At 46.9% G+C, this 12,736-nt stretch overlaps 1 protein-coding gene across 3 annotated transcripts in view; it reads left to right on the top strand.

Moving 5' to 3' along the window:
- The window catches only part of LOC124234466 (liver carboxylesterase-like), a 31,660-nt gene extending 20,027 nt beyond the window's left edge, over window positions 1-11,633 (top strand). For all 3 annotated transcript variants that reach the window (XM_046651810.1, XM_046651811.1, XM_046651809.1), the window contains 6 exons: window positions 3,227-3,367; window positions 5,217-5,297; window positions 5,552-5,699; window positions 9,892-10,023; window positions 11,027-11,099; window positions 11,381-11,633. In XM_046651810.1, coding sequence (XP_046507766.1) covers window positions 3,227-3,367; window positions 5,217-5,297; window positions 5,552-5,699; window positions 9,892-10,023; window positions 11,027-11,099; window positions 11,381-11,564 — 759 coding nt within the window. In that variant the 3' untranslated portion in view covers window positions 11,565-11,633. The remainder of the gene's footprint in view (window positions 1-3,226; window positions 3,368-5,216; window positions 5,298-5,551; window positions 5,700-9,891; window positions 10,024-11,026; window positions 11,100-11,380) is intronic.
- The last annotated feature ends 1,103 nt before the right edge of the window (window positions 11,634-12,736 follow it).

Here is a 12,736-nt window from a genome sequence, read left to right as displayed (position 1 = left end):
CATGGGAAGAAGAGTGTTCCCAGCAGAGGGAAGAGCAACAGCAAAGGCCCTGAGGCAGGAGGGCAGTGTGGCTGGTGTGGAGGGAAAGAGGAACAGGGCTGAGGCTGAAAAGGGAATGGGAGGTGGGGGGTGGTCCTTTAAAGGACTTGGATTTTGATCCCAAGTGTAACCGGAAGTCTTGGGAGGGTTCTAAACAGAGGAGTGAGTGACCTTGGATGTTACAAAGGGCTCGTTGACAGCTGTGTTAAACGGAAGGTAGGGAAGGGGAAGTGCAGATGCAGGGACAGCAGCTGGGGGAGCCCTGTGCTGCAATAATCCAGGCAAGGGATCACGGCGGCTTGGACTAGCCCACAGCAGAGGGAGTGGTGAGAAGGGCTTGGCGCCTGGATATTTTTGAAGTAACAGCTGACAGCATGTGCCAATGGACAGGATGTGGGGCATAAGAAAAAGACAAGGGGTGAAGCAGACCCCTGCTTTTCAGACCTGAGCCAGGAGATGAAGGAGCCGCACGCAGGGCGACCACCTGCAGCCACTCATGACAAAGGACATCACTGCCCTTCCCACTGATGCTGGTGTCCGTCAGTCCCCACTGGATGCTGCTCCACTTGGGCCCTCATGGTCTGTCTCCTGGACTTTCACTATCTTCCACCTCTACTCTCCCTCCCACTCCCATGCCCCACGGCGCAGCCAGACTTACCCTTGTGGACCCAGGTCAGGGCATGTCGCCCCTTCTTAAAAGGCTGACCCTCCTTAGACAAATCCACTCACCTCCATGGAGTTACCCTTCAAAGCATATCTGAGTCCCTGCTCTGTGCCAGACATGGTGCAGAAAGTGTGCTGCACCGTCTACTCTCTCTCTGTCCATGCCCCACAGCCTTCCTCCAAGCCCAGGGCTCCCGGGGTCTGAGGTTCCTGGGATTAGTGCTACACACTGATACCGCAGTCACTGTGCTCACGCCGTTCCCACTGTTTGGAATACTGTTCATTCCTGAGGCCCACTGCAGGTGGCGGGTACTTCCTGCATGTGGCCTGCTCTGTGTCTTCCTTCCAGAAGGAGTTGCTCCTCTAGGCAGCTTCCCACAACAGCCCTTTCTGAACTGCACAGCCTTTCAAAGAGATCAGTGGTGGCACCCAGATCCTTTGTCCCTGTTGTCAGCCATATTGCATTAGGATGTGGGCCCTTGTCCTGCTGAGTCAGATCACTTGACAGAACTTTTCCTCTACAGCCCAAACTGGCCGGTCTTCATTGGCCCTTGTGGAGCAGACACAGGTCCTGGGAGTCACAGGGTCTCAAAGCCTGGGTATTGTCCAGTTTCACCTGCCATCCGGGGGGAATATGACACATAGTGGGTGGAGCTGGAAATATGGCACGTGGGGCTGATGTCTAAGTGAGGGATCTGGAACAACACTGCTCATGAATAATATCTAATGTTCATCCAGCCCTTTCCAGGTACAGGGACTGTGCTGAGCATTTTGCATGTGTTCAGCCATTTAAGCCCCACAACAACCCATCTTATAGATAAGGAAACTGAGGCACAAACACATGAAATTACTTTCCCTGGTTATCAGCTAGTAAGTGGCAGAGCCCTGTTTCAAATCCAAATGGTCTGGCTCCAAAATCCATGCTCTTAACAACTTCTGTGAGCGAATATGAAATATAACTGTACCCAGAACCAGCTTCCCAGATGGTGACAGTGAGTCAGGCTCTACGGGACCATGTAAATATTTTTCAACAAATGTAAAATCTAAAATTAAGGCATTGATCAACACAATGCGAGCCCATCCCTGATTCTTTTTCTCCTGCTATTGCTCTCTGATAGGGAGCCAAGCCTCAGTTTAGGCACCTGGAGTGATGAGCAGCTCACTGCCTCCTTGAAGCAAACCTTTCATCAAGAATAGCTCGTGTTTAAATATAGAGACATAGATACGGTCAATTGTCATTAATCATGAATTCTGTTTTTCTGAGTTCACCTATTCACTGAAATTTATTTCTTACTCCAAATCATCACTCGGAGCACTTTTGTGATCATTCAGGGACATGCGCAGAGGGACAGAAAGTGCAAGTCAAGTGATGACCGTGCGTTCCCATCTGAGATCAAAGAAGGCTACACTCCGTCTTCTGTATCATCTCTCATGCTATTAAAAAATGTCATTCCCATGGTCCATTTAGTGCCACGTTTTTCACATTTTTATGCTTTCTGTTGGTGGTTCCTCTGTTTAAAATGGCCCCAGGCATAGTGCTAAGGGGCTGTCTAGTGTTCCTAAGCAGAATAATGCTTCGATGTGCTCAACATGGGAGAAAGTACATGTGTTTGATGAGCTTCGTTCAGGCGTGGGTTACAGTGCTGTCGGCTGTGCGTTCAGTGTTAATGAACCAACCCTGCAGCCCATCCAGAAAAAGGAGGAGGAAATTTGCTCTGAGGCCCCTCTGGAAAGGCTAAAGTAACATCCGTAGGGTGTGATGAAGCTGTGGAAAAATTGCTACAGTTGTGGATTCATGAGATGATGACGATAAACTCATAGTAGACAGCACTGTCACAAGGCTGAAGGACAAGGAAATTACAGTCACATTACCCAGGCTCCAGAAAATGTGGAGTCCTTATCGGCTGGTTCTTTATTATAAATAAGAACTACAGATAACTAGTCATGTGTAATAAATGTATATTGCATAAGATGTCTTCAAACACACACAAAAGAGGGTTGATGAAAATGTGACCACAGGCATGCAGGAACCTGACCCCGTATTTCCCCTGGGAGCAGTGGCTCAGTGATCACTAATTCAGAGTTCACAGTGACTTACAGCCCTAAACCACAACGAATAATGAGGACTGACTGTAGAGAGAGAGACACATACATAGATATATATACACTCCAATTGAAATATATGTATGTATATATATCTAAATGATTAAATCTATACATATATTTATATACTTATACATATTTGAATATATATAAATGTGTATATGTGTGTGTATGTATATGCATATATCTTCCAATTTGAGGGAGACTTGCCCCCAGCACCTTACCATATCTAGCCTCTGGTCGAATTTCTGCCCTTGGGTGCGACAGAGACTTACCATCCTTTGATGGGACCCTCAGTTCTGTGGTCACTGCCATGGGCACGCAAGTCTGTGGTGCTGGCCTTGTGCTCAGCCAGGTGGAGATACGGAGGCAGGTGTTTCCTTGAGAGATGAAGCACAGACACTGTGCTCCCTCTTCCCAGAGCCATCCCTTCCTGCCCGCTGTGGTTGATGGAGTGCTGCTGCCAAAGATGCCTGAGGAGATTCTGGCTGAAAAGATGTTCAACACTGTTCCCTACATCGTCGGAATCAACAAGCAAGAGTTTGGCTGGATTATTCCAATGGTGAGAATGTGCTGGTCTCTTAGACTCACCTCCCCTGCCCTTCACATCACCTCTCCCATCTCAGGTCACAGGAGCTCCTCCTTGTCCAGACACCCCTCGGGTTCCAGGACAGCCGTCACCTTTGCACAAGTTGACATTTCCATGGAAACCTTCTCTGGCTTGGCCCAACTGTCACCTGAGTGTGCAGCCCTGGGAACTTCTCTCCCTAAACACTCTCTGATTGTTCTCCAATCCAAGAATCCTGAAATGTCGATGCTGGGGGGCCTGTAGAGACAATCATGGGGCAGATGAGAAAATCGAGGCCTGGAGAGGACAAGGAGCTCAGGGCTGAAGGAGTGTGAGGCCTGGGGCCCAGCAGCCTCTCCCCTGGGCTTGGTGCCTTCATGGTTTCTCCATAAACTCCACACACGCTCCTGGTCATCAAACTGCAAACATTCATAGGAGTTCGCTTCCTCCTGTGTTAAAATGACTGCTGAAAGCTAGGAAGGGCTGTCCCTTCTGCCAAAGATCAAGCCGACAGGAACGTAAGTGGTGAGGACAAGTTTTATTCAGTTATATCACTGCAGTGGGGAAGAGAGTCCAGCATGAACTGAGCAAGTCCCTGAAACTAAAGCTTGGGGCCTGTTTAAAGGGTCCATGTGCTCAGGGAACGGCATGGTGTGTGCAGGGTGGTTTGCCCATGGGACTAGTCCACCTGTTTTAGTTAATTGGTGTTCATTGGAGGAGAAGCAAATTTTCCTGTTTTGTTTTGTTTTTGGTGAGGAAGATTGGTCCTGAGCTAACTTCCATTGCCAGTCTTCCTCTATTTTGTGTGTGGGATGCTGCCACAGCTTGGCTTGATGAGCAGTGTGTAGATCTACGCCCACCTGGGATCCGACCCAGTGAACCCTGGGCCACTGAAGCAGAGCGGGTGAACTTAACCACTATGCCACTGGACCAGCCCCAAAACTCTCTTGCCTTTATGACAGGAGACAGTGGTATATGTTGGAGCAAGGTGCCCAAAGCAGTTAGGTTTCTACCCTCCTCCAGGGACTAAGAGAGAGCAAGAGTCATTCCCTCAAAGTTTGCTTTCAGAGAGATGGCTCTCAGGTCCATAAGGAAACAGGTGGGATAGTTTCTTTACATTGTAAAGGTCAGAGAAAGGATTTATAATTGCAAACTATCTGAAGTTACTACTCCGAGAGGGATTTCTGGGACCTATCTACCTATCACCAGGTTTGGGCCATTAACAAACAGTAAATTTCCCCTGAGAAAACCCCTTGCTTCGTCAGGCAGGCATTTTAAGGGAAGCTGCATCATCCTAAAGACAGGGCCTTGAGCTGCCTAAGCCTGGTTAGATTTTGGTCAAGTCCCTTATGCAGAGGTTTAGATGGAGTCATTACGTACAGAGTTCTGCATTTCTCACTTCAGAACAATTTCAGGGGTCATATTGAAGGACCAAAGCCATAATGGCAGGATTTAGGGCTTCTTCAGTCAGCTGAGACAGAGAGGGTATTTGTGAGCTCTGTGTCCTCTGCCCAGAGCCCTTCGCTTCCATACTAGCCTGGCTTAAGCCTTCCCTCTCTGTCTTGATGACCATTGCGGGGACTGTAGCCTGACATATACATGCACATACATACTGCAAAGGACTGGGACAGCTCTTCCTAACATTTACTTTACCCTCTTTGCACTCCTTGAGCATCTGGGTATAAGTCCGTTGGACTCATTGATTTTGCCCAACTCTTCAAAGACCCTGACTGTCAAGACATGACAAGGTGACCTTCAGTCTGCATCGATATGGTTGATGGGTCAGTTTGATTCTTCCTCTAATTCCCAATGATTCACAATTGCTTAACCTTTGTTTTAACAGATGATGGGCTACCCGCTCTCTGAAGGCAAGCTGGACCAGAAGACGGCCACATCACTCTTGCAGAAGTCCTGCCCCATCCTTGTAAGAGTCTAGGGAATCACAGGAACTGGCTAAGACCCAAAGAGGGGAGGAGTTTCCCCAAATCACAAAACGATTAAATTGCAGAATGAAGATGTGGGCCAGAGGGTTTTGCCCCCATTTTTCTACCTTTCTCACCCACCACCCAAGGTGGGGGATGGTTGCACAGGGCTCGAGAGGCTCACCATTAACACAAGAAGAGAAGCTGTGCCACTCACTGGAGGGTGGCGATCACTTTCACTCTTGACCTATTTCAGCACATCCCTGAGGAACTGACTCCAGTGGCCACTGAGAAGTATTTAGGAGGGACAGACGACCCTGTCAAAAAGAAAGACCTGTTCCTGGACTTGATAGGCGATGTGATGTTTGGTGTCCCATCTGTGACTGTGGCCCGGCTCCACAGAGGTGAGTCCCAAAGGTTGGAGAAGAAAGGGACACTGACCCAACCAGCTGTGCTGTCTGTCCTGCCCACACCGCTACATAAAGAAATATTTGGAAAGTTTGTCCTATATGGCCTAGGGTGGCATGTTGTCCTATGTTGGTTTCTGCTAGAAGGTGACTCTTGGAAAAGGATCCAAGTGCAAGTAGTTTGTTTTGGAAGTAATCCCAGAAAACATGAGTAGAGGAGTATAGAAGTGACACACGAAGTAGAAGGAAGCCAATCCATGCTGCCCTATCAAGCAAGTATCCATTTGCACACTGGAGCTGGGGAGCTCTGGGAAACCTGCTGTAGACAATCTCAGGGTTATCTCAAGAGAGCAGTATGAGAGTTCCAGTATTTATCCTCCAACTGCCAGGAGTCCTTGGTTGAAGGCTGTTCCCAAGGGGTTGTTAGTTCTCTGGTGCTTTGACCTACTGTACACATGGGCAGAGTGGTCTTTGGTGGCCGAAGACCTCAGGCAAAGAGCTACAGACCTGGAGGTGGAAGTCAGTTTGGCATGTCCAGAAGTAGAGGATATGGTGAGGCATCAACTGCATCTGCTACAAGGACTCCTCACTTGAAAATTTTGTAGTCCATGGGGCCATAGAGCTAACCTTAGAAGACAGGTTTTGGAAGGTCCAGAACAAACTAATTCATTAACTAGTGGAGCTGGGGGTAGAGTGAGGCCAAGCAAAAGATCAGGAGGGGTTGTCCAGGACCAAGAAAGCTGAAAGAAACGAGTAGCAGGAGGTGTGGGGGCAGGTGGTCTGGAGAATGTCAATGTTTGCAGCTGGCTCTTGTCCATCCTGGTGTGTGCTGGGTCTACCACAGGACCTCCCACACTGACGCAAGGCCGTGTGGGTGGGGTATGAGGTCAGGGTGGATGTGGTCACCTAGAGGGGAGGTGTCCCTTCTGTGTGCCTTTCAGAGGTCTTCACAGGACCCGTCCTTCTCTAGGAGCCCTCCTTCGCCTAGTCTGCAAGACAGGAAATGGTTCTCTGGTCCTGACCTCTCTCTCTAAACTTGCTGGGATGGTTGTAAATTCAAGATGTTATAAGAATGGTAAAAAGTACCTCCAGCTGACCTACTATGTGCCCGATCACTCAGGACAATAACATACAGGTGCTGGTTACCACTTCCTCCTCCTGAGGGTCCTGATGAAACTCTATAGCCAGGGTCCACCTGGGTCAAACCTGTTCTTTCATAAACTTGGTCTTTCCTCTTCCTACCTGTCTGATTTGTGGTATCCCTGTCTGCATCATCTGCTGGTCCAGCCACACCGGACTTGTGTTTTTCATCTGAAGTCTCATGACTTTGAGTTCAGGGTCTTTTGACAGGACTACACAGATTTTGCCAACGTTCATTTGTGTATTTTCCTCACTGTCTTTTTGATAAAAAAGAACTTTCAGAATATAAAATTTATATATAATAATTATAGTATATTACAGTTGTGGAAAGTTTTGAAAATGCGGAACACATAAAGAAGCAGTTAGATATCACTCGTAACCCCTCCACCTAGAAGAATCTGCTATGAATTTTTGATATGCTTTCCTCTAATAATCTTTCTATGCCTTACATAAATTTAAAAATTAATTTATATTATGTTTTTACTTATAGAACACGATATTGTCGATGTTTCTTCAATGTCAGTAAAACCTCATTGAAAACACTCATCATTTCATGGATTAAAATTTATTGTAGTAGTTGGGGCTGGCCCAGTGGTGGAGTGGCTAAGTTCACCTGCTCCACTTCAGCGCCTCAGGGTTCACAGGTTTGGATACCGGGCACGGCCCTAGCACCACTCGTCAAGCCATGCTTTGGAGGCATCCCAGATACAAAATAGAGGAAGAGTGGCACAGACGTTAGCTCAGGGCCAAACTTTCTCGCCAAAAGAATAAAAATAAAAGATTATTTTAGTATTCCTGTCCTATTGGACATTTCACCTGACTTCTCACATTTTAATGCTAGAAAAACATTCTGCTCGGCCTTATTTGCATACGTCTTTAATCTTGTCTCTAATAATTTTTTAGGATTGGTTTTAGAAGTGAAATTAATATAGGCTGTGATGTAGGAGCATTTTCAAGTTGCTGATGCAGAGTTTGAAATTTGTTTCCAGTGGTAAGAGGGTGGATTTCTTAATTCTCTCACCCGAGACTCTCACACTAAAAAAGAAAAACAACACTGCCTCTTTAATAAGCTCTTCCTCACCAAAAAAAAAAAAAAGACAGAGAACATCACACTGTTTTAATTTGCATATTTTTTATTACTAGCTCTCTCTTTCCTTCTGCTTCTCTCATTGTTCCCAATCGTAATTATCTAAATCTGTGCCTTACTTAACTTTGAAGATGTGTTGTGATTGTAAGGATTTTATAAATCTCAGTGATTTAAGGCAGAAAGTTAAAAAATGAAGAAAAAGAAGTATATCTTTTGGGCAGCATTGTGCCAAAAATAAGTTCTCCTCATTCACAGAAGATCTCTCCTCTATGGCTGTGTTCTGAGCTCCTCTCTAAAACGTTTGGGCGGCAGAGGCAAGGTGAACCCCCTCATTTCAGGGAGCTCTGCTGACCTGGAAGCAGCTGTTTAACAAGTGGATTCCTGAACTGCAGGGGATTGCTTCTTCCAAACACCTCCTCTCCCCAAACCAAGGGTGCAATGATGGGGTGTGGGAGGCAATTAAATAATTTATTCTACTTCCTCATGTCATCACGGTATATATTGTTAAATCGTTGGATGAATATTTAATGATGAGAAGAAATGATTATAATATTTACATAATAACATATACAATATTGTCTCAACTTTATATACATAAGAGGAACATGTGGGGCTGGCCCCATGGCCAAGTGATTAAACTTCTGGGTGCTCTGCTTTGGTGGCCGGGTTTGTGGGTTCAGATCCTGGGTGCAGACTTGCTCCACTCGTCAGCCATGCTGTGGAGGTGACCCAGAAATAAAGCAGAGGAGTATTGTCACAGGTGTTAGCTCTAGGCTAATCTTCCTCAAACAAAGAAATAAAAAGGGATATATGCAAAAATATTAACAGTTTTCTCTGAATGGTGAGATTATATATGCTCTTCTTGTTCCTTTTCCTTTTTTCTGCATTTTCCAAATTTGTTATTGTGTCCAAGGGGAGAAAAAGTTGTAAAGTTTCTCCAGCAGCCTCACTTGGGATATGACCTTTAACGCCTTGTAGGCAATATGATTTCTGCAAAGTGCTGACATCCATGCCCAAATGGCCCATGAGTTAGCCCTGAGGGAGCAGGGATGGGCAGCTCTGGTGAAGCCATCAGCAGGAAAACTGACATCTCTGTGGCTTAGAGAGGGGGAAGTGAGAGAGGGGGCAGGGGAGAGGAGGAGAGAGGGCAGGAGAGAGGCAACGTTGTCCTTCCTCAGCCCCCTCTTCTCTCTTACGCCACCACCTTAACACTCCCCAGGCCAAGGAGGAGGCAAGACATGTGAGGTGACAGAGGAAAAGGGAAGGCTGAGTTTGAGGTGCCCTGAGAAACAAGAGACAGATTGTCCCCTTTCTGCATGTGTTTGTATTTAAATATTTGTGCTTTCAGACCAGCGACTTGGAGTTGCTTCATTCTTCTCAGAATAGGTGAGAAAAAACACTGGAAACTCTCAAAACTGGCCAGAACAGATGACTACTGTTGGACAGCAGGGATTCTCCAAAGGAATGGAAACTAGCCTGTTATCAATGAAATCCAGTAGTGTCAACTGTAGGTTTGTAGGTGTTCTTGAGTGTGGATGCATGAGGAAGCAACTGGGTTTATGGGAATTGACCTAGTGACCCTATAATGATAGTTATTTTCAATGGATCTATCTAGTGTTTCAATATTCATTTATTCATTCATTTAATCTTCATTCATTCATTCAACAAACACTGGCTCAAATTCCATTCCACCTCCACCACTTATGAGCCCTAAGGCAAGTCAGAGAACTTTTGAAAACATTATTTATTATGCTGATAACCAAGAGTTTTCTGCAGGGCCACACAGTGTCCAGCACACAGCTGACACTCACAATGACAGTTGTTATTAATATTGTTGTTGTTGTGTACTCAGGACACAGGCGTGCCACCAATTCCCTGAGTGCTCGGGGCCCCCAGAGACCTTGATACCATCCAGGTGTGCATCAGGTAAAATGAACTGTGTATGAATCCATGTCTTCTCAGATGCCGGAGCCTCCACCTTCATGTATGAGTTTCAGTACCGCCCAAGCTTCTCATCAGTCATGAAACCCAAGACGGTGATAGGGGACCATGGAGATGAGATCTTCTCTGTCCTCGGGGCCCCATTTCTAAAAGGTGATGGCCCTTTACTGACTACAAACTTGGGATTAGCAGATCTGGGTACAAGTCTCAGCTTGGTGGCCTTGGGCAATTTACTCCTTCTTTCCAGGTCTTAATTTCCCAAATTCTCCATAACAGGGTTGAGCAACAAGTGTCCCCAACCTTTCTCTTGCTGCAGCATGCCTGATAGAGAATGCGTATCCATGTGCCCTCATTCATGGTCACTACAAGAATCCAGACCTGGGCATTAATGTGACAAGCGGTTGGTGAGCTGTCAGGTCCAGATCAAGGGCTAGAATGCCACCCCCATTTCCACTCACAAGAGCATAGCAGACTGAGAGATAGAGAGGTCAGAATGGGTGTTGAGGTTGAATCAGGGCTACTGTGTGTCTATTTACCTATCCAACCATTTGTCCATCTTTCTAAAACTCATACCTTTTCAAACTTATTATATTAATAATATGATATTATAAGAAACCCTTTCACAAATGTCTTCAATGCCTTAATTATTAACAGTGAGGGATGAGTTGCATGACTGACCTCCACAAATAGCAACCAGGGTTATTTGTGACACACCACTGCCTCTGGAACTCCCAGGTTGGGTGACACTTTAGGACCATTGCAGCTCTGTTATTTATCAGAGTCTGTGTAAATTTGGGTAGGTCAAGGGGCTTGAGAACAGGCCCAAAGGAGAGAAATCTTCTGAGGTGGGGTTGCTGTGATGGAAAGTCAGGGGTACAGCATTGTAATTCTGAAGGGGGTGGTGTAGGACTGGTAGGCACTGAAGACAAAGGCTTTCAGATTGACTGCATCCATTTATTGTGTTGTAGATCTGTAACTCTCAAGCTTAAAGTGCACATACGTTACCCAGCGTCTTCTTAAAATGCAGTTTTTGACCCAGTGGGTCTGCAGTAAGAGCTCAGATTCTAAATTTCTTACAAGCTCTCAAGTGATGCTGCTGCTGTGGGTCCATTAAACACACTTGAGTAGCAAAGGCTTTTTGTCTTCTTTCCCACAGAGGGTGCCTCAGAAGAGGAGATCAAACTCAGCAAGATGGTGATGAAATTCTGGGCCAACTTTGCTCGGAATGGGTGAGCCTGGTGGCAATGATGGAGCAGAGATGGGAAGTGGTAGGGCATGTCTGTTAGAAAGGGGTAGCATATAATGTTTAATGGTCAAACTCCTGACCCTGTGTCCTTTGACATGAGAACTCTCTAAAAATAGGCAGGCTGCTCAGGAGATGGTGAGCTCCCTATTGTTGGAGGCATATGAGCCTCTAGGCAGAGATAACACCAGAAGTCCCTGAAACTCTCAGAGGATTGTTGAGACCACACAGTGGATTTGGGGAATATCTCTTTGCTTCTGTTCCCAGGAACCCCAATGGTGAGGGGCTGCCCCACTGGCCAGCATACGACCAGAAGGAAGGCTACCTGCAGATTGGTGTCACCACCCAGGCAGCCCGGAAGCTGAAAGACAAGGAAGTGGCTTTCTGGACCGAGCTCCTGGCCAAGGAGGCAGCAGAGAAGCAACAACAGACAGAACACATTGAACTTTGAGTAGGCAACCTATCAGGCCTCAGGGGCCTGGGGGAGCCAGGAAAGAGTGTTCTACAAAATTTGCTTAAAGTCCGAAGAGGCATCTTATTGTGGAGGCGGGGGAATTGTCGGGGGGGGGGGGGGCGGGTGTGGACAGAGGCCAGGGAGGGGGAATTTCTGTATCTGTGGCCTCAATTTTGGGAATAAATGTCCATTTGGAGACCAAGTCGGTGTCTGTGTCTTGAACTGGAGAGTAAGCCATCCTCCTTGTAGAGAGAAGGATGAAGAGAGAGGGCACTATCTGCAGCAAGTTGCCTCTGACAGGTCTGACTCGGCCTCTGGACAAGCAGAGCAGTAGGCTGGGCCCTGGGACACTTTGCATCTGCTCCATGTCTCTAGGCCCTCAACACCTTCCAACAACAGGATGTGGGGTGGCCAGAGTGCAGTGTCCCTATCTTCCTTGTGGAATTACCTGTAAATACGGAGGCGGCACAGTTGAGCATCTACCTGGAGTCTGGGGGAGAGGGGAGGTTCCTTGCTGACCTTGACACATGTTATGTGGCCTTTATTGACCTTTCTACAGGTCTACAATTCTTTCTTCAACATACACAGTACATTCCCAGTCCTTTCCCTGAGGTCATCTCTTCCAACAACTCGTCTGAGCCCCTTCTGTAGTCTGGACCACTTCAGTTAAAGATGTGACCACCTTGGAGTGATCCCTGAAGTGTCAGGCTCTAACTGCCTCTTTAAGAATCCCTGGGGTGACTCCTGGCTTCTGCTGGGATGTAGAAAGCTCTACGGAGTGACACTCCCACCCTAATAGCAAGGAAACACTGGAATATCCTCAAAACCATGACTTTTCCTAAACCATTCAAAGATCTGAGGCAGCAGGTGAACAATTACCCTGAGGTCTCAGGAAGACAGGCACTTTGGAGCAGAGATGGAATGTGGATGCTGACTCACTGTCTGCTACAGGTGGAAGATGGGGTCACCGTGGGTGTGGGTAGAATTACTCTAAGATTCCTAATCAAGTGCTAAAGGCCAAGTGTGGGCTAGTGTGAGGGTATAAAGTCCTTGAGAGCCACAAACGCATGGGGGAGTGTACACAGACTCTTCTCCATGGACCTCCATCAGAGGCTCCTAAGAAAGATGGGGAGCATGTAGTAAGACCAGAGAAAGCCTGTCTCAGGGGT

This window comes from Equus quagga, unplaced genomic scaffold (assembly GCF_021613505.1).
Source record: "Equus quagga isolate Etosha38 unplaced genomic scaffold, UCLA_HA_Equagga_1.0 76195_RagTag, whole genome shotgun sequence".
Taxonomy (NCBI): Eukaryota; Metazoa; Chordata; class Mammalia; order Perissodactyla; family Equidae; genus Equus; species Equus quagga.
This window is presented reverse-complemented; position numbering and strand designations above follow the sequence as displayed.